Below are 21,048 nucleotides of genomic sequence, written 5' to 3'. Positions count from 1 at the left end.
CGTTCAAGCTTTGGACATCCTTGATCTTTGTCGGCGATTTCATGCCGATCAGGGCTTTGATTTTCTCGGGATTGGCCTCAATTCCTCGCAAGTTTACTATAAATCCCAAGAACTTCCCTGATCCTACTCCGAAGGAGCACTTGAGGGGATTCAGCTTCATCTGGAATTTGTTCAAGACGTTGAAGCATTCTTGCAAGTCCCCTATATGCCCTTCTGCCTTCTTCGACTTAACCAGCATGTCATCGACATATACTTCCATGTTTGTGCCGATCAGCTCCCTAAACATGTGGTTGACCAGTCGCTGGTAAGTCGCACCAACATTTTTCAAACCGAAGGGCATTACTTTGTAACAGTAAAGCCCTGTATCAATCTGAAAGCTAGTGTGATCCTCATCAAGAGGATGCATACTGATCTGATTATATCTGAAGTATGCATCCATGAATGAGAGAATCTCGTGCCCTGCAGTGGCATCGACCAGTTGGTCGATTCTAGGGAGTGGGAAACAATCTTTAGGGCAGGCTTTATTAAGGTCTGTGAAATCCACGCATGTTTGCCATTTGCCATTTGGCTTGGGAACAAGCACGGGATTAGAGACCCATGATGGATAAAACGCTACCCTGATGAATCCATTCTCCTTCAGAGCCTTTGATCTATCTTTTTCGAGCAGCCTCATTTTCTGTTGCACTGGTGGAAAACTTTTGTCTATGTTTAGGACATGGCTAATGACTGCAGGGTCTATTCCCACCATGTCTTTGTGCGACCAGGCAAAGATTTCCTGGTTTTTCCTCAAAAATTCCACCAGTGCTTGCTTCGTTGTTGTCTCTAAGATTTTACCGACTTTCACAACCCTGGTCAGATTTTCTTCATCGAGTTGGACCTCTTCAAGGTCCTCAATGGGTCCTATCTCTTCATCAAAATCCCCAAAGCCAGAATCTAAATCTCTGTTCTCACTTTGGGCAACGCCCTATTTGGTGACATCATCACCTGATTGAGCTTGTACATCCGTCGTCGTTTGCAACTTTTTTCCAGCAACTTCCCTCGATACACCTTTTTTCACCTTAGATATCGAGGCGTTGTAGCACTCCCTCACTTCCCGTTGATTTCCCAACACGCATCCTATCCCTGCGTCGGTTGGGAATTTCATGGCCATGTGCCATATCGAGGTAACGACTCGCAGGTCGACCAAAATTGGCCTCCCAATTACAGCATTATATGCTGAAGGACAATCAATTACTATGAAAGTAGTTAGTAATGTCCTGTTTGCAGGTGCAGTACCTGCTATAACTGGGAGCCTAATCGACCCAGTTGGGGCGAGCCCTTCGCCAGAAAAACCATAAATTGTTTGGTTGCATGGCTCCAGGTCCTTGACGGAAAATTTCATTCTTTCCAGTGAAGACTTGTATAGGATGTTGGCTGATCTTCCTGTGTCAACCAACACCCTCTTAACCATCATGTTGGCAATTTGAACGTCAATGACCAGTGGATCAGAGTGTGGGAATCATACGTGCTAGGCATCTTCCTCAGAGAAGGTTATTAATTCCTCCTCTATTCGAGCCTTCTTTGGTGCTCGGTCCTCCACACTCATCATCTCGATGTCCTGGTCGTGGCGTAGGGTTCGAGCGTATCGTTCCCTTGCCTTCCCACTGTTCCCTGCAAGGTGTGGGCCACCACAGATGGTGAGTAATGTGCCTACCACAAGAGCTAGCTGTAAAGGTGGCGAGCGTTGGCGTGCAGGCGCCTGCTCGTTGCCACCTTGAGCCTCTCACTGAGACCCTCCTGCAGCCCACACATATCTCCTTAGATATCCCTGCCTGATCAGGAACTCAATCTCGTCCTTCAACTGGTTGCACTCATTAGTGTCATGTCCGTAGTCGTTGTGAAAATGACAGAATTTTGTTGTATCTGTCTTGGAGATATCCTTCCTTATAGGTGTGGGTCGCTTATAAAGAACATTAGAGCTGGTCGCCTGGTAGACCTCTGCTCGACTTTCGACAAAGGCTGTATAGTTGGCGAATCTCGGCTCATATCTATTGCCTTTGGGGTGTTTATTCTCATATGATGACGGCTCATTGCTTGTCCGTTTTCCACCATTTCTGCCATTTCCGTTCCCATTGCCCTTGCCCTTGCCATTGGGTTTATCCGACCCGTTGGTGGCCTTGGCAGGTTCTTCCTTCGGTCCCTTGTCCTTCGTGGGCAATTTCCCCTCGTTGGCAATCGCGTCCTCGAGCTTGATATATCGATCAGCTCGATCCAAAAACTCCTGGGTACTCTTTACCTCATTTTTCCTCAGGCTACTCTAGAGAGGGGAATGGCGCCTAACCCCAGCAGTTAGGGCCATCGTCTTGCCTTCGTCACCCACTGTTTTGGCTCTAGCCGCTGCTCGCATAAAGCGCTGGACATACTCCTTCAAGGGCTCTCCCTCCTTCTAGCGTATCTCGACCAGCTGGTTGGCCTCAGTGGGGTGTACGCAACCCGCATAGAATTGTCCGTAAAATTCCTTTACGAACATCTCCCAGGATACTATGCTAGCAGGAGGGAACTTAAAGAACCACTCATGGGCGGTGTCAGATAGTGTTGCGGGGAAGATCCTGCAGCGGGCATCATCTGACACTTTCTGTATATCCATTTGTATCTCAAATTTGTTGACATGAGATACTGGGTCTCCGTACCCATCAAAGTTTGGTAGTACTGGCATTTTGAATTTACTGGGGGTTTCTGCCACAGCAATCCTTTGCACAAACGGAGTGCCTCTCCTCCGATCGTACTCTATGTGGGATGTTCGACTCCCAACTAGCTGTTGTACTGCTTGGTTCAGGGCATCAATTTGTGCCTGAACCGCGTCTGGGATCGCTGGGGTGACTGGCGCCGGGGGAGCGTACTCATCGTGCCTCTCGCGATAGTCGTTGAGCACGTCCCTCAAATCTTCATCCCTGCGCCTCTGCTCGCTAACTCCTAGCCGATCAAAGACGTTATTTTGTCGGGGTTGCCCCCCAGCGTTATGGCTTGTCGGCCTATTTTCGCTAGGTGGGGGGTTTCTGTCTCCACCTCTTTCTTCATTCCTTCGACCAGAATTTCTCCTACCACAATCGGCCTCATTATAGTCATGGCCGTCTCTAAACTGTGGCCGACTATGGCGCAATCGGCTGTTCATGTTGTTTCCTCCTCGGGCTGGCATCTCTCGAGCGTCAGGATGAGGCCTGCGCTCGTCGTTGGGTCCCCGTGAATTATTATGCCGTGGGGGGGCCCTGACCGCAGAGCCTGACTCGTTGTTCCTTCTGTTGGCAGAAGGATGCTACCCCTTGCTTGGTTGATTTGGCTCTTCGTCCCCTGGGCGTCTAGGGCTGCGGGGCGACTGCCCAGCCCTATTTTGCCTCTACCGCTGGGGATTGCCTCGACCAGCTTGAGATGGAGGCTGCTGCTCAGGATCCCGAATTGGGACATCATCCTGGGCCATAGGTGGCTGCTCCAGCCTTTGAGGGATTGCTGGTTGGAGCGGAGGACTTGGATTGGGAGCCCGCTGTGGTGGCGCACTCAGTGGCTGATCCGGTTGAGAGGCCGGCATAGCCTGTCCTCGAACCAACTGAATGGCTGCTTCAAGAGCGGCAATGACATCCCTCTGCCGACAGTCCATGTCTACCTGTCGCTCATTCAGCTCCTGACGCTCAATCTCTCTCTACTGTAGCGCCATGGTCTTCGCTGCGTTCTCCTGATCGGCCCTCAGATTGGTTAACTCATCCTGCAACACCCCTCCCCCCCCCCCCCCCAAGTGTTGCCCTCAGCATTTCCGTATCCAACTCCTCCTCTTCAAACTCTAAATGTGGTTCATTCTCCACCACATTTGGAGGAGGAGGTTGAGATGATGCAGCGCCAGCGGCCTATCCAGCTCTCTTGGATGTCTTTGCCATTTGATTTTCTTAAAGATTCTTGATCAAGCTCTCAATGAAAGCACCAGAATGTTGACCCTCGATTTGGCCAACGACATGGAGTCAAAATTATGACAAGAAATGAGATAATATTCAAGAAAATAATCAAATGTTACAAAATGATGGATAATCACACTTACGCTCTTGCTGTGAATCTTCAGAGAAAAGATTCCCAAAAAAAAAGTCCCCTCCTTGAGCCCTCTGATGCATATTTATAGGCTCAAGGGGGGTTACATGGGCTAATGGGCTTTAATTATCCTTAATATCAATGTATCAAGGCAATAAAGAGGAAATAATAAATGTAATTATTACAAAATTACATATCTTTTAAGGAAATAACTAAGAGCATGCAACCAGACTGGTCGTATCTAATCACGAGATCTGATGGTGTAAGGAACACCTGGTCGATGGTCGAGCAGAATCTTTTCATTTGAAATCACCACATGCCAGACACGTGTAAGGAAAGTTTGCCACGACATCAGATGCCATTTTTGGGTAAACACTTTCTATTTATCTCAAAGAGTAACTAGTACACATGATGGTAACCTCATATAGAATTAACGTACCAAGTTACTTTTGATATGTTTTCAACGTAACAAATTACTTTTATGTTATCTAAATGTGTAATCTAATACCTAATATAGTAAACTAAGAAACAAAGTAATAGGTTACTCCTTATGGTAAACTTATCTAGAAAAAAAAATATATACTAAAAAAATGTTCGTTTAGTAAAAGAAAAAACAAAAGCAAATAAAATATATATAAAATTGCACAAATATTTTTTAAAAATTGGATGTAATGATAAAAATACCTAAAATATTATGTGGTATTTCTATTAAGAATCCAAATGTGTTTATATTTTCTTTTTAATCTGTATAATTTTTTTAATTTATTTTTAAAAATTAATTTTGATTAATTGATAAACTTAATTATTAAAAATTATAAATTCAGATATTAATAGCATAAAATATTAAATATTGTAATAATAAGATTACATGTCATTGTACTAAATTAAAATAAAAGGAGATAAAAAAAAATATATGATGGGAATGAATAAAAAATATACACTCGAAAAAAAAATTAAAATACAAACGAAAAGAAAAGAAAAACAAAAGTAATACAAGTCTCTAAACCAAAAAAATAAAAAGTTTCTAAACACTAAGCAATTAATTACAAAAAATATTAATTTATTTCAATAAAACATAAAAATATGAAAATATTTTTCCATACAATAAGATTAAGTTAGGAAAAAGCCATAATTTATACAAAATCTAAAAAAAAAGTCCATATTTATAAAAACAAATAAAAAAAAAGCCATATCCCAAGCAATTTCCACTATGTTGTCAAAGGCCCAGCTCTTTTACCCCTCTCCAGTCCACCGCAAACCATATTCCACCCTCTATTATCTAAGAATACAATCATATCCGTTTTCATATGAGAAATTTGACCACATATGCATTCTAACAGGATAAATATGCCAACCTTAAAAATTAGGCAAAGTAAGTCTTTCTTACAATTTGGGACAAAGTTACCCCATCTATTCAAACACCCTTCCTCTCTCTTAAATTGTCATCTCTTTAAACAACCATTGTTTCTCAGCCTCTCAAATTCAAAACATATGTGATCTATCTTAACAACATCCATAATTTGATTTTTATTTTTATTTGTTAATGATTTAAAATCCAATTTAAAACATAAACCAAAAATAAAGTTATTCTTATTTATGGATTTCACACTTCTATATAAGATTTTTTTTAGTTTTGTTGGAGTATCTTTTAAGATATGAAAATCCTTAAAATTTTAAACAAAACAATAATATAGGGATTTTTAGGCCAAAAACAACGCTCTAACAATAAACAAAAAATGGGTGATCAAACGACGGAAGATGTTGCGACAATAGTCTCATGAAAATTTGATTTTTGAGATCAAAACGATGCACCAACGATGCTACAACAATGATTCATTGAAAACTTTTTTTGAAACAAAAAACAATGCTAAAATCAAATTTTGGTGAAACCATCATTATAGTATTGCAGGTGCATCATTTTGACCACAAAGATCGAGTTTTCATTGGAGCGTCACAAGAGCATTATTTTTTGCCTAAAAAAATCATACTTACAAAGCACCATCATTGTAGCATCGCAGGAGCATCATTTTGTTTAAAATTCTACAAATTCAAGGAAACTAAAAACTCTTATACACAAGTATTTGAAATCCTTAAATTAATGTCTTAATTGAGTATTTTTTTTTGGGTTGGATGCTTCTATGGGTGCTTCAGTGGTGACGTCATTCAGATGGAACAGGTTTACTTCAAATTTCTGAGGGTGGCTGAAAAACAAACAACGTTTAGAGAGTGAAAATGAGAGAGAGAGAGAGAGAGAGTTTGAGAGAGAAAAAGGGAGGATGTTTGAATGGGAAGGGTAACTTCGCTGAAATTGTAAGTAACATATTTTTCCAACAAAATAACATAAAATAAAACCACAACAGATGTTTGTAAAACTAAAATAATATTAAATAAGGGAAACGATATTTGTTCTGTATATGTGTAAGAATAAAAAATAAAGTTACACATTTTAATAAAATAAGAAAAACTACCACACAAAACTTCTAAACTCTCACCATATGTCTATTTGCGTAGTGTGATAAAGTAAGCTATAACTTTTTTCACAAAAAGGGCAAAAAGCTGGCATAGACTTTGAGGAGATCTGAGTAGACTGACAATAAAATAGCCTCAAAAAAACCCTTCCGTAGAGCACAAATTTACCTGCAAAAAAAAAAAAGGAAAGATAGATCACTAAGCTAAGTCCAATTGGCATCAGCTATCACATTTAACAGGGAGGGGGAAACAAAGGAAAACCAACTTTTTGCAAGCCAGCTCAATATACGACGAACACTCTAAGCAAGTTCCATACTCTCACCAAAACAATATGACTGGAATTTGACAATAATCCAGTTCTCGGAAATTCAGAGCCCAATAGTCCCACAAATTATGTTAGTCTCAATCATATTCAGAATCATCTCAAATTCTTCTTTAATGTCCTTCGCAAAGGGAATTCAGATACCTTTCTACAAGATAAGTACTTGGATTTTGACAATCTTACTTTAAGGACTGTGTATTACATACATGAAAGTCTGAATCTTGGAAACATGTTAAAGTCGAAAAACAAAACAAGGCAGTGAGTAATCACATTTGGGGGGCCTCGCTGACACTTTTCAGTAAATGATTTTTTATTTTTTTGATGAGAAACAAAGCTAATACTTAATAAATGAAAAGTCTACGTATTGTACATACCAAAAGGAGACTGTGTGAGAACATTCCTCACCCAACAAACAAAGCTAAAACTAACAGAACAGGAAAACAATCCCAAAACCATTTAGTTACAAAGCACCTCCCACCCACTCACTGGGTCCCAGTATCGAATGTGACCCTCTAGCAAATCATGCCATTGATTTTCTTCACAAAATTAGTCTACTTTAAATAGCAAGCAACAAATTCCCCGCATGCAGTAAAAAAGAATCAGCTGTCTTTTAGGTGATTAGTGATTGAATAGAAAGACAAATCGGGCCAAATAAAAAGGAGCTCAGCAAAAGAGGAATCACAAAAATGAGAAGATCACCATCAACTTGCACATTGCAACTAAACTGGGAATGCATAAATTAGACAGAATTGGATATATAAACATTTTTCACAATATAATTAAATAGAACTAATATTCTCACCATGAAACTAGTGAAATTTTAAGTGCTTGCCTACTTGTCTGAATGTCCCCGTTTAGCTTTACGACGTGAATGATGGGTATTAGCATTTCTAACTGGTTTCTTTGTCTTTTTTCTGCAGAGATGGCACATTTAATAAACAAGTAAGAAGCCCTGAGAATACTTTAAAGAGGAAAGAAATGAACCATAAGCATAAAGACACCCAGTCCATGTTTAATGGTTACTAAAGACAACAAAAATAATTTACTGCTATAAACTAACCCAAGAATGGATGAGAAAATTCTGAACAGAATGATGATAGGCAGCGCCAATAAAGCTGAGGCCTGAACAATACATTACCCGTAAATGAAGTAAAAAGACATCAGAGAATGAAATAATTGGGATTGAAAAATAGCTAAAAGATAGGACTTGTATTTTAAAAAACATCATATACACACCGCAAACCACTCCAGCTCTTTAGTAGCGAGAGGCTTTGTCAGTTCATGTTTTTTCAGTGTCTCTTTGACAGCAGCTTGAACCTTGATGAGAGATAGTGGAAAAAACTAATTATTTGAATGAACAAATAGCTCAAGCATTACATAAATATTTTGAATATAGATCAGTAGACACAGATAATAGTTCCAAATAGACAGGATGTAAAGTTAGAATAGCAAAGAAGCTCCAGTTTTGCCGGAAAATATATTTGGAAGTCTCCGCAATAATAACTTTGAATCGAAGTTCAGAATAGGAAAAATAAAATAAGAAAAGTACACATTAATTAGAAAATAATAGCATATGAAAACATATATATAAATATATATTTATGTATATTAACTGTCCTACCACAATTCTTGAGTTACGAACATTATGTGCATCACACTAGTTATCTTCTACAATAAGCATGTTTAATAATATTTACACTTTTTCATCAACAAAGCAGTAATGATCCTATTCAAGTCTTTTGTGATGCAATAAAGATTTGACTAACTTCATCAGAATTCAGAGTATAAAACAGAAATCATGGACCATGAGACATATAGAAGGAAAAAAAATTGACATCATTCAATGGAGTAGGTGTAATGATACAGATAGAATCTAGACACCTAACAGTCCACCAGAGATGTATAAAACAGAATTCAATAATCAAGTTTAGATAGGCCAACTAATATTCTACAAAAACTGGTCAATACCTGGTGGTGGTATGTCGTCGCAGATTGAAGAAACTTGCCATAAGCAAGAACTGCTTTTTTCATATAGGGTTTCAAAACCTCGTGTGCATTTTCAACGTGAGGCTTTGCCACAGTAGCAACCTGATCAATATATGGTTTGCTGTACTTTTTAGCTTCCTGTCACCAAAATGCCAGTCAATATACGTGTTATTTGTTAAAAGCATAATTATAGTATAAACAAGAGTGAATGGATTAAAGTACATACCTGAAAGCATGGATCAACAAATTCTTGCGCTTTCAAGACATGTGGAGCTAATGTATTTTTCGAAATCTCATAAACTTCAATAGCTTTTGTACTGAGCGATTGCAGATGTGGTTCAGCAAATGTCCTTATCACCAACCACTGTTCCTTTAACGAAGGGATAACACTCTGTAAAGAGAAAATTCATGTCTATCAGTATGGAAGTCAAGACATCGTCTATTACTAACATAAAGGCCACCTTTCCACAGCAGCCCTTTTCTTCAACCCAAACAGCAGGGAGAAGGGGGGATGAACACAGAAAGGATGAAGCCTAACATTAAACTTCATATAGACAATATTTAGTGATATGTACATGTGGGAGAGCGGCTTCATAGTGTAGTAAAAATGCATAGCTTCTAGACATCTAGTGCATTCTATTTAATCATACATTCAGCATGTGCATGTGCTGTCAAACAATATAAAGTTATATTACAACTTCACAAGTAAAATAACTAGAGAAGTATTCCAAGGCTAGCAAGATTCATATACTATTTATATAAAATGCTTTACTACTTTCTGACCGTATAAGTTGTGCAAATAACATGGAAAAGACATGATTTAGTGGAAAACTATGTAACATCATGTAGCAAAAACACTAGCTTCGAAAGACTTTGATTTTCCAATGCATATAATATGTATAAATAGAATTAATTTGTACTTAATAATTAGAGCCTGGAAATATTGCAATCCTAACATTCTAGGCAGAAAAAGTGGATGTATAAAAAAGATCTTACAGTTTTTACTTTCTCCATATGTGGTTCAGCCCATTTCTCAGCTTGACATTTTTTCTCTAGGGCCTAGAGAAACCAGGAAACATGAATATCACCATTTAATATCTCCAGGGGATGATAGAATCTATAGCTAGTATTGACAATGTACATGCCGCATCCGATTATATTACCTTCTGGATCACAAGTTCCAGCGCTGGTTTTCCATGCAGCTTCCAGTGGGTCACCACAAAGGACTGCAAGATTATATTACTTTAACAATAGGGCATGAAGAAGAAAAAAAGACCCTTGCACATAGCAAAGGAAATAAAATCAATTAAATTAAGTTTACCTGACACTGAATTAAATGTACAGCCAGCCAAGGTGGAAGCCAGGCACCATGAACCTGGTTATAAACCATAAAATAAAATAGTACATCAACTCATAAAACAGCAGAGGAAACAAAGATCGAAATTATATGGATACACAACATTCACGAGCATATATAAAGTTTCCTGTTTTTGGAAGTGGAAGCAGAGGTAGGATTTTGTGAAAGTGCCCAGTTTTGTTTCAGCCATTTCATGGGTACTTTGGTTGGCCAGGAAAAAAATTCCCACATTTTTTAATTCAAGATCAAGAAGAATATTTTATGTGTTAGAGAGTGCATTTGTAGGCTTCTCCTTAGGTTTCTTTTATTAAAGAGTTCAAGAGCTCTCATTTTTTCACCATTTATTGCAATTGGAATATTTCTGTTTTTAAATTTTCTTTATTTTCTTCATAAAAAAGGCGTCCAAAGAATAACCACTTGTGGATGTTTTAGTATCTTGTTGAGGTGTCATCTTTTAATTGTGTTGTCAATTATCTCTGTTCCTATTGGTTGGCTAGTTGGTGAGTCATTGTTAGCCCTAGCCTATAAATACTTAGAACAAGTCTTATGAGAGGTTATCAATTAATTTGTATTTGTTTGAGAAAAATTTTTACTCAAGGAGATTACCAAGCATCTCAAATAGCTTGGAGTTTTTAACAGTATTGGCTCTTATCAATAAGATACCTAATTCATAATTCTTTCAAGAACTGAATTGTGTGGTTGGTGCAATCATATTGGTATCAGAGCGTCGATCTTGGGAATGCCCGCAAAGCAGCTATAGACCTAACTGGTAGCCATGGAAGAATTTGTGGAATCTGTCGACACCAAAATTGGAGCTGCGAGGGATGAAGTCGAAGTAGATGCTCTCTCTCGAAACCTAGAGAATATGGGCATTCGGGAAGAGTTAGAGGCTAGACAGTAGCATCATGGAGAGTTAGAGGCTAGACAGTAGCATCATGGATTTTCTGTAGAAAATAGAATCCTATACTACAAAGGGCAGTTGGTCATTCCTAAACACTCCACTCTTAAGTAGGTCATCTTGAAAGAATTTCATAGCTAAAATTAAAGGCATTTGGGAAGAGTTAGAGGCTAGATGACAGCATCATGGATTTTTTGTAGAAAATGGAATCCTATACTACAAAGGGCAGTTGGTCATTCCAAAACACTCCACTCTTATGTAGGTCATCTTGAAAGAATCTCATAGCTCACCAACGGGCGGCCACTCAAGTGAAATTAAGACTTGCCAACAACTGAAGGTTGAAGTGTGCCGGATTGGCATGGGGAGAGATCAGAATGTGCGCCAATGTACTACACAAATATGCAGCCACCACACCTGCAGGTCTATCGCAGCCCATTGCACTACCAACACAAGTATGGGATGAGATAACCATGGACTTCATTGAAGAGTTGCCCAAGTCAGAAGGGTGGGACACCATTTGTGTAGTAGCAGACAGATTAACCAAATACGTCGACTTTATTGGCCTCAAACATCCGTTTATGATTTCATCTTGGAAGAATCTTATAGCTCGCCAATGGGCGACCACTCAAGTGAAATTAAGACTAACCAACAATTGAAGTTCGAAGTGTGCTGGATTGGCATGGAGAGATATCAGAATGTGTGCCAATGTACTACACAAATATGCAGCCACCACACCTGCAGGTCTATCGCAGCCCATTGCACTGCCAACACAAGTATGGGATGAGATAACCATGGACTTCATTGAAGAGTTGCCCAAGTCAAAAGGGTGGGACACCATCTGTGTAGTAGTAGACAAATTAACCAAATACGTTGACTTTATTGTACTCAAACATCCGTTTACGATTTCATATGTAGTTGTAATGTTCGAGAAAGTTGTGTGACTACATGTGTAACGACCCCAAATTCACTAATGAGGCTTAAGGGCCTTGATTAGTGTGCTGGGAGGGCATCATTGGATTAAATGTGATTTGAATGGTTTTATTGATTTAAATGCATAATTGTATGATTAAAATGCTTGTATGATTATATTGGTGTTAATATGATATATATATGGTATTTGTGAGAACCACAGGGCTAGATAGCGGGAAAAGTCACAATGGGGCTTAGCAGTTGACTTTGGATAAGTCAGGGGTATTTTAGATACCGGGTAGTTATTTAGATTATTGGGTTATGAAAATAAATATATGGAGATATATTTGAGGTTAGGGAGTCTAGGCGGGAATATTGGGGAATTTTACCATTTTGTCCTCGAGGACGTTTCCGGCACCCCGAGCCTCGGGATTGACTTAATAGGATAAGGTTAGGCTAAAGTTTAAGGAAAACAGTAGAACAGAAAATTAGACCGACCCTTTATTCTCAGCCTTATCTCTCTATTCTCTCTCAAGGAAAACACAAGGAAAAACACTGAAAATCTTGGGGGAAATTCAGTTGGATTTTAGTGGATTGAAGGAGTGATTTAGAGGCTTAGCTCAAGAATCAACCAGGGAACTTAATCAGTACTAAGGTAAGCATTGAATTCCCTTCTTTGTGGTTAGAAATTCTGAGTTTTGGCTGGGTATTGAGATAATTGTAATTTTGATGTTAAGGGCAGAATTAAGGTGGAAAAAGCTTGGGAATTGACTTGGATTCTCCTTAGAGGAGTGGTTCAGCAGAAGAGGTAAGCTCTAATTCATGATTTAGAGGTTTCAATCTGAGTTTGTATGGCTGGTTTTAGTGCTTGAAGTTCTTGAGCTTCAGAAATTGAAAATGGGATTCTAGTAGGTTTTGGGGCTAGATTTCTGTTGGGATGTGTTGTTAGAGTTATGATAAAAGTGTTGTGATTAATGGGTTTTGAATTAGGGAGCTTTGGAATGGCTTTGGATGAGGTTTAGATGTTGGAAATGGTGGGTTTTCTGGGCACGAAGGGGAGGGGCCGCGGCTCTGTTCTAGAGCGCTGCGGCCCTAGGATGAAGATGAGCCAGGAGGGCTCGGCCAGGGGTGAGCGCCGCGACGCCCAAAGCAAGGGCCGCGGCACGTCTTCTTCCAGGGATGCCTTAGGTTCTGTTTTGGAGCAGGGCCACGACTAGGCTTCAAGGGTCACAGCCCTTAGGTGTGTACTTGAACGTTAAGGGCACGGGAATCTAGCTGAGAGTGCTCGGGATCGATTTCACCACCGTGCTTGGTGGAATTCGGATTCCCAGAAGTTAGTTTTGTATCCGGAAACCCTTATTTGAATATTAATGGAACCCTACACCTTGGTTATAACTAGGTGATAAAAGCTAGGGCTCGGGAACGGATCGTGCTTGAGGAGCGTTGCTCGTAATCAGTAACCGCAAAGATTAAAGGTAAGAAAACTGCACCTGGTTGTATATCTGTAATGGGACTAAGGGTTCCCCTATGGTGTATGCTTGAAAGGATGGTATTATGCCATGCAAGCTAATCAGTGAACCAACGGCCTAAGAGTGCCAAGGGTTACACTAGCGCACAGGGCACGGCTTGGCCACTGGTAGCCAAAGACAGCTTCATATGCACTGAGCTCGGTTTAAGCGGGCCGGAGTCAGTAGGATAAACAGAGGGTGCGGCCTAAGTTGTCGGCCCTGATTATTATGTGATATGAATGTTATAAGTAATTAATTGCATCCTTGATTCTGAATATATGCTGAATGGTTCATCAGAATTACTTGATGAGAGTTCATGCTTGGTGAATTTACTATCTGTTATTATTGCCTGTGTTGCACATCATGTTTTCTTGCTGGGTCTTGGCTCACGGGTGCTACGTGGTGCAGGTAAAAGCAAGGGCAAACTTGATCAGCCTTGATTTGGAGAGCTCTGCGAGCGGAATATACATGGCTAGCTGCTCAGCCGCCACGGTTGAGGTTTAGGCGGAAACGCGAGACCCAGAAATTGTTCATTTTGCCTTAGTATGGCTGACAGTTATTTGTATTATTTTGGGAGTCTGTAATCCAACTTTTAAACTCTGTTTCTTTTGGGATCCCATGTATATAACTGCTTAATTATATAAAATGAAACTTTTGGAACCAAAACCTTTTTAACCCTAGCTCATACATGTTTAGTGACACATTTTTAAATTAATGACTTGATAAGCAAGACTTGCACCTTTGTAAGTACACAGTATAGCGGTCTTGGCTATCCAGGGCATTACAACATGGCATTCCATAGTCCATCCTCTCAACTAGGGATCGGATATTCATTGGTGATTTCAAACGTGAGTTGTTCAAACTCCAAGACACCTCCCTCAAGATTTTGAAGCAACTTGGGAGGAGCATCAGATGATTAACAAACAATTCCTTTAGTTTCACCTTAAGGACAAGGTGAAAGTGTGGAACGGGGTTATTGTTAGACCCCAAGTCAGGGTCACTTACTCTAGGCGTCCAAAGAATAACCACTTGTAGATGTTTTAGTAATCTTGCTGAGATGTCATGTTTTATTTGTGTTGTCAAATATCTCTATTCCTATTGGTTGGCTAGTTAGCGAGTCATTGTTAGTCCTAGCCTATAAATACTTGGACTTAGTATTACAAGAGGTAATCACTTGTATTTGTTTGAGTAAAAAATTACTCGAGGTGATTACCAAGCATCTCGTATAGCTTGGAGTTTTGTAACAATTTTGGCTCTTATTATCAATAAGATAAGATACGAATCATACTTCTTTCAAGAAGTAAATTGTGTAGTAAGTGATACCATATCTTCTTCGTTAATAAAGCTTCTATAAAAATAATAATAATTAAAAAGAGAGAAGTATTTCTATTTACACCCCTCTTCTTTTCTTTTTCACTACACCCCCTCTTAATTAAATAATTTTTTCTAAATATATCTCAGTTATAAATTTATATAAATATCCTTACTAATTATTTAACAATAAAATTAAATTTCTCCACATACACTTTTAACACTAACAAAAAAAAAGCAAGTTTAAAATAAATTATAAATGTTCAAATTTATTTTTTCATATATTTTATTTTTATTTTTTACAAACATGTCAATCATATTGTTATTTACTCATTCTTTTATAAGGTAAGTTTTGTGTTTTCATTTTAATATTATTTGTTCTTATTTTGTGTTTAAGGGACTAAAAATGAAATTTTGCAATTGATTTTTTTTAATATGGAGATGTTTCAATTTGTTTTATTATTTTAATAAAGTATTAGAAAGATTATGTTTTTTTTATCAATTTCTTTATAAAAGGTAATTTTGCACCAAATGAAAATTAGGAAGAGTTGTGAAAAGAAATTTTTAAATTTTACAAGGGGTGTAATTAGAAAGAGAGTGAGAAGAGAAAAAAAAGTGTGTGCCAATAGAAGCACCCTAATAATATGAAATAATAGTAAAATTTGCAATTATGGTTGTAGTAGTAAATCATGATTTCCTCTAAATACCTATCATGATTAGTATCACCTGTAATGGAAATGTGTTCAACAAAACAACACCACCATGATTAAACGACCAAGATAAAGATGTATAAAAGTTTAATCATTCCCAAAATAAGTAATTCAAGTTGTTGGAAAGCATAGAACATCATTAAATGAGTCAATCTAACAATTACCTCCGTTAACTCTTTAATTTTTGCAGTGGCCTCATACTTGGCCTTCACCATTTCCTCCTGAACAGAAGAAAAATAAACCGCTTATAAAAATAATCAGAGCATCAAAAACCATACAACATTTAGCAGCACTCATCCACTCACTACATTACCTCAGCCATTTTAAGAGCACGTTCAATTTTACGAATTTTCAACTTCTGTTCCTCATTAACCTTCTGGAGCTGCAATATGAAGGAATATCAAGTTGGATACAACGTATATCTAACTCCAAAAGAAGAAAAATACAACTAGTTTCAAAAGATATACTATAATCCAACTGAAAAGAAATTCAAATTTACATTTTAGTATTTTAAGTTTTACTGGAATCCATAGGGGAACAAAAAGAACATATCGACTTCCTAGTGTCTTCAACAAAATTTACACTTTATTTTAAGACAAACTAAGCAATTAGTTATTGGTATTGGAATAACTGTTAGATTAAATCCTAAAATAAGAGTTTATTCCTAGAAAACTACCTTCATTTAAATTTAATGTCATTAAATTACAGCCAGGGGATTGTTGCTGGCAATACTAGAATATGAAATAATAATATTAAAATATAGAAACAATTTTACTGTCCCTTAGTATATATGTCGTCAGCAAAAGAAACTTGGACATGGTTTGAACAAAACAATAAGAAAGCCTGAACCTGCTAAAAAAATTCTAATTTCATAAACAATGTTCACTATAAAAAAGATTTATGTATTAGGTATTTTTGGTATTTCATAGCATCAATTAAATTAAATTCAAGTCAATGTGTCAGAGTCGCTTGATTCGACTATGTAGTACATACATAAGATCACATGTGACTTATGATCAAGGACTAAAAATGTCATTAAAGAAGCGGAGCCTAGGAAAGAAAAATCCTCACAGTTTTAGGAAAATGAAACTATAAAATGGGGAAACACAAGTTAAATATAGCTTCAATTAGGAGTGTAAAAATTCATATGCTGATGAAAAGTAAAAACATGTATCTCAAAGAGGTATAGGAGAAGACACAGATGCATACATTCTCTATTGTTGAACTCAATTCATTAAACTTCTTTTCAGCTTCATTTGCCTTAGCTTTCAAAGCCTCTCTCTCCTTTTTTTGCGTTTCCACTTCCTTTCTAAGCTTTTCCACCTGCATGGAAGACAGGGTCTCACAAAAATATAACAGGGTAACAATGAACATCTCATTTACCCTATCCAATATCTAACCTGTTCCCCCAATTCACCAGCACGTGCATAAGCTTTTCCGACCTGCTCTTCTGCATCTACTGTCCCTTTTTTCTAAAATAAATAAAATAGTTTAAAACTTGATGAAAATGAGCAGAAGTTCTAAAAAACCTAAACTTAACTGTTTATGGCTTCTGAAGAAAATTAACATCTTAGCATGTCAAGTGACACAAAAAATGCAATAAGAGTCCAATCTTGGCAGTTGGCACCATTACAAGTGTCACATCCACAAAAATGGAAAAGAAGTATAAACGAAATACAGATAAAATGAAGTTGGAAAGCTTGATATAAGCACCGACCTGAAGAAAGGCAACCTCTTCATGCAAGGATGAAATGCTATCTGACTTCTCTTGAATGATTTTTTCCTTCTCTGCTATTATATCATTCTTCCCTTTCAATGCTTTGGTTTTCTCCTCAACTTTAGATTCTTGATAATAAACATGTGTCAGCAGAAAAGAACACCCACTTAATTAAGCAAAGTTCATTGTACAAAAAGAACACTGCGTTTTTTAATGCTAATACTCTTTCACAATCCATTCCCAAAACAAGAAAAAAAAAATCGCAAGCTATTTAAATAAAACAGAGTTCTGCAATATAGTATAAGAAACAGGAATATTCTTCAGATTGCAATTAGAAATGTCAATATCCATTGCTCAAAATTGAATAAATAAAACTCTCTATTTTCTAGTGCTAATTGATAACTTATTTTTTAAACCAAGATCCCTTTGACCATTGATATGTCAAAACGAATTCAACTTACATAAATCAAAAAAGAAATAAATATTGTGGGAAGCAGATCCGAGTACTCAAATACACAAGTCATGATTTATTTCCTATGAAGGAGGAAAAAACCCTAATATTTCATTCAACATTCGCTAGCTTGCTGGTCACTTTGGTAAAAAATAAATAAAGGAAAAAGTAAAAAATTTCAGTGTTCAAAGAAAAGTAAAGTACATGAACGGATTAGTAGTATAACTTAAACACACACACACACACATATATATATATAAATATTTTAAATTAGCACTACTTCGGAGTCCAGAAACTCTTGCTTGGCGACCAATAAAATTAAAGAAAGAAAAATCAAAATTTTCATTTGTCCGAATTCAAAGTTTCCGGAATAATATTCAAAACTACTGACTTACGAAGAAAACAGGAATCGAATTTAAAGATCTCTCCATAATCAAAACTCAAATACTGCCATTCCTAAAAGAGCCATAGAAAGTAGAATCTTACCAAGGGCTTGGATCTTAGACTTGAGTTGATCAAACTCGATCTTGTGAGTGGAGGAATCAGAGGCAACGGATCCATCAGCCTCGTTTTCTCCTCCAACGGAAACGTCAGCCCTAACATGAGTAAAAATTAGGGCTAAGAAGAGTGATAGAAGGAGGAGCTTCGTGGCCGCCATTGTACATGCAGTTACAGGCTGCAAAACTCAGAGTTAGAGAGAGAGAGAGAGAGAGAGGAATGAATTCTGGTTACGAGTTTGGTTCTTATAGTAGTTGGCTTTGTATCGACCAAACGCGGAGAAGTATCATTCCATTGTGAGAAAGCACGGCAAGGAGGATCTTATTCTTTTCTCCGCTTACGAGATAAAAGGGAAAAAGAAGTCCTAAAAAGAAAAGTAAATAATTACCAAATGAAAAGAAAAAGTGCATTTATAATTTAAAGATATTAAAAGCAAAAAGATTATGAAAATTTAGTTGTATGATTTTCCTTTTAGATATGGAGAAAACCAATGTTTCCTCCTCTTTTTTTATTCTTTATGGAAGAAAAAAAACTCAATTTTACTAAATAGATTCAAACATGTATAACTTTGAATATGTAATTTAGATTGACTTTTTGAGAAAATATGATATAATATAAAGGTAAATAATGTATTCGTTTAAAAAAAATGAAATATTACACTTGATTGGGTCCATTTTTTTCTTCCAATTTTACTTTTTTCTCAATTAATAAAGATCAAACTTTATATAATACATTTATGTCATGTAATACTATATTTGTTCAAAATCAAAATATTAAGTTGTATTTGTTATAAATATTATATATAAATATATGGATATTCATATTAACGAAAAACCACCAAGGGTTTGATTGGTTCGCGATTAGAAAACTATATTTTTAAAAAATGTGATTTTGAAAAGAAAATCTGGATTTTGTATCTAAAATATGTTTTTGAAAATGTGATTGGTTCAATGTCTGTAAATTATTTTTAATTTTAAAATCAGAATATGTGATTGATATAAAATTTGAAAATATAACAAAATCAAAATACAAAGAAAATTATTTTAGTTAAATTAAATTAAATTTTAACAAATGTTATATAATAATCAATAAATTTTAATATTAAAACATTAAATTAATAATAATTTATTCACATAAATTTTTGTTTTTTTTAATGAAGTTATATTTGTTTTAATTAAATAAGTCGTTTTAGTTTGTAAATCAAAACAATTCACAATATTTTTCATTTCTTGTTTAGAATTAAAATAAAAAATAGGGTTAAATTTAATATTAAAAAGAGTTCATTATAAAATCAAGTTATTTTTTATGAAACATTTTTTATATATATTTTATATTTTTTTTATAAAATTAATTATTGGACTTCAAAGTTTCATTATATTTATCCAGAAATTAATTATTTAATTAGATTAAAACACTGTATTTTTTTTTTCATGAATAGAAAGATTACACTGTATTTATATATATATATATATAAAAGATTATAGGAATGAAAACAAATTTATAAGAATGTATTATGTGAGCCCACAGATATATAAGAAAAAGATAGAAAACGAGAATTTCTCGTTTTTCATTTCACTTCATAAAATTTGGACACATACTTGAAATGAGTTTTTGAAAATAATCTACCAATCATTTATTATTGTGGGTCCACAAATTTTAAGTTTCCAAAATCATATAATTGGATCTGAATTGGCTACCAATCAGACCCTAAGTTACCTAAAGTATTATATCAGTATTAATTCTTAATTGTATTCAGAGTAGTTACTTGATTTCCTTAAAGCTTATGTATCTGTATAAATAGGGGTATTTCCTCTATTGAAATAAGTTTAACTCTCTCTTTTTATCTCTCTATTTCTTTGTCAATTTCTTTTCTTTATATTTTACATTTCAGTATTCTTAATAGTTTTATAATACATTATCAGCACGATTCTCTAACGACAATTGTTTGCAGGTTCAAAATATTATCACGGCTCTCTAGCCATAATCATTCATTGAATCTGAACTTGATGATTCAATCTTTAGCCATCATCATATGTTGATATCAAAAATCATCATCAAAACTCTAGTCATCATATTTCATTGAGGTAAAAATATTTTGTTGCGAATGTATGTTTATATCATTGTCATATTATATATTGCAAGCTCATTCTGAAGCTTGTGGGCTTCCTCTTCAACTCCTCTTTGAGAGAAGCAATTGTGGCCTTGGTCACTTGCAACGCCTCGAGGTGCTTCGCCTCGACCTCTTTGACGGCCTCAGAATGTTTCGCCTCGACTACCTTTAGCTGCTCGACATAAGTAGCCTCAGACGCCTTGAGTTGCTCAGTGTATTGAGCCTCACCAGCACTGAGCTGATCGCTGAGTTTCTTCTCAAACTGAGCATTCTGTGTCCTTGAAGATCTCCAGCCAGAGGTCAGGGTAAGCACCCCCTGCAATCAGAGAAAGATAAGGTCGTTAATAGGAGCAAATTAAAAAGATGATTTACAAAGCAGAAAGCAACTTATAGCAAGCACTTCGTTCAGTGCGCGGCTGAGGACCTGGTCGACCCCCATGGAGCTAGTCTCCTGGATTGCCTCCTGGCTGCGTCGGTGTTTTGTTATTTTCGTCAGCCTATATTTGGCTGAGTTGAGCACCACGCCCGTAAGGTCGTCTCCCGAGGCTTCTTCCCGACGACCAGCCGACTGCTGGACGGTGGATGTTGGGGGCATAGGGTCGACTGGAGCCGGAGGAGAAGTCTGTCCGACCGGAGATGGAAGATCTGGGTTTGTTGGAGTTGGAGGAGTTGCCTCCCTGGTAGAAGCTGATGGAGGAGTTGTCTCCCTCGTTGGGGTAGGCGCGTGGGGGGGGTTCTGTTCGAGACTTTTT

At 36.9% G+C, this 21,048-nt stretch overlaps 1 protein-coding gene across 2 annotated transcripts; it reads right to left on the bottom strand.

Annotated features, from left to right (window-relative positions):
- Window positions 1-5,797: 5,797 nt before the first annotated feature.
- On the bottom strand, window positions 5,798-18,551 carry LOC133804282 (uncharacterized). Of its 2 annotated transcripts, XR_009878400.1 has the most exons (16): window positions 18,175-18,551; window positions 17,238-17,365; window positions 16,921-16,992; window positions 16,730-16,843; window positions 15,834-15,902; window positions 15,685-15,741; window positions 10,149-10,202; window positions 9,991-10,053; window positions 9,824-9,886; window positions 9,054-9,218; window positions 8,810-8,965; window positions 8,078-8,158; window positions 7,902-7,963; window positions 7,644-7,755; window positions 6,543-6,687; window positions 5,798-6,251 (listed from the first exon to the last, which is right to left on the bottom strand). XR_009878400.1 is itself a non-coding variant. In XM_062242438.1 (15 exons), exons 1-14 carry the CDS (start codon window positions 18,344-18,346, stop codon window positions 7,674-7,676), a joined length of 1,338 nt encoding a protein of 445 aa, XP_062098422.1. In that variant the 5' UTR covers window positions 18,347-18,551; the 3' UTR covers window positions 6,414-6,687; window positions 7,644-7,673. The 2 variants fall into 2 exon arrangements, 1 of the variants encoding a protein (XP_062098422.1); XM_062242438.1 differs by lacking the exon at window positions 5,798-6,251 and having other exon boundaries at window positions 6,414-6,687.
- Window positions 18,552-21,048: the final 2,497 nt, after the last annotated feature.

This window comes from Humulus lupulus, chromosome X, assembly GCF_963169125.1.
Source record: "Humulus lupulus chromosome X, drHumLupu1.1, whole genome shotgun sequence".
Lineage (NCBI taxonomy): Eukaryota > Viridiplantae > Streptophyta > Magnoliopsida > Rosales > Cannabaceae > Humulus > Humulus lupulus.
The sequence above is the reverse complement of the archived record's forward strand: the minus strand, read 5'-3'. Positions and strand labels throughout refer to the sequence as shown.

What these genes read in the sequence shown, in the direction of transcription:
- LOC133804282 (XM_062242438.1), bottom strand. Translation starts at nt 18,346, where the DNA reads ATGGCGGCCACGAAGCTCCTCCTTCTATCACTCTTCTTAGCCCTAATT. An exon ending in TACATTTAATTCAGTGTCAG is followed by an intron (nt 10,054 to 10,148) that starts GTAAACTTAATT and finishes ATAATCTTGCAG; the next exon opens with TCCTTTGTGGTGACCCACTG. An exon ending in TTGTTGATCCATGCTTTCAG is followed by an intron (nt 8,966 to 9,053) that starts GTATGTACTTTA and finishes TTTTGGTGACAG; the next exon opens with GAAGCTAAAAAGTACAGCAA.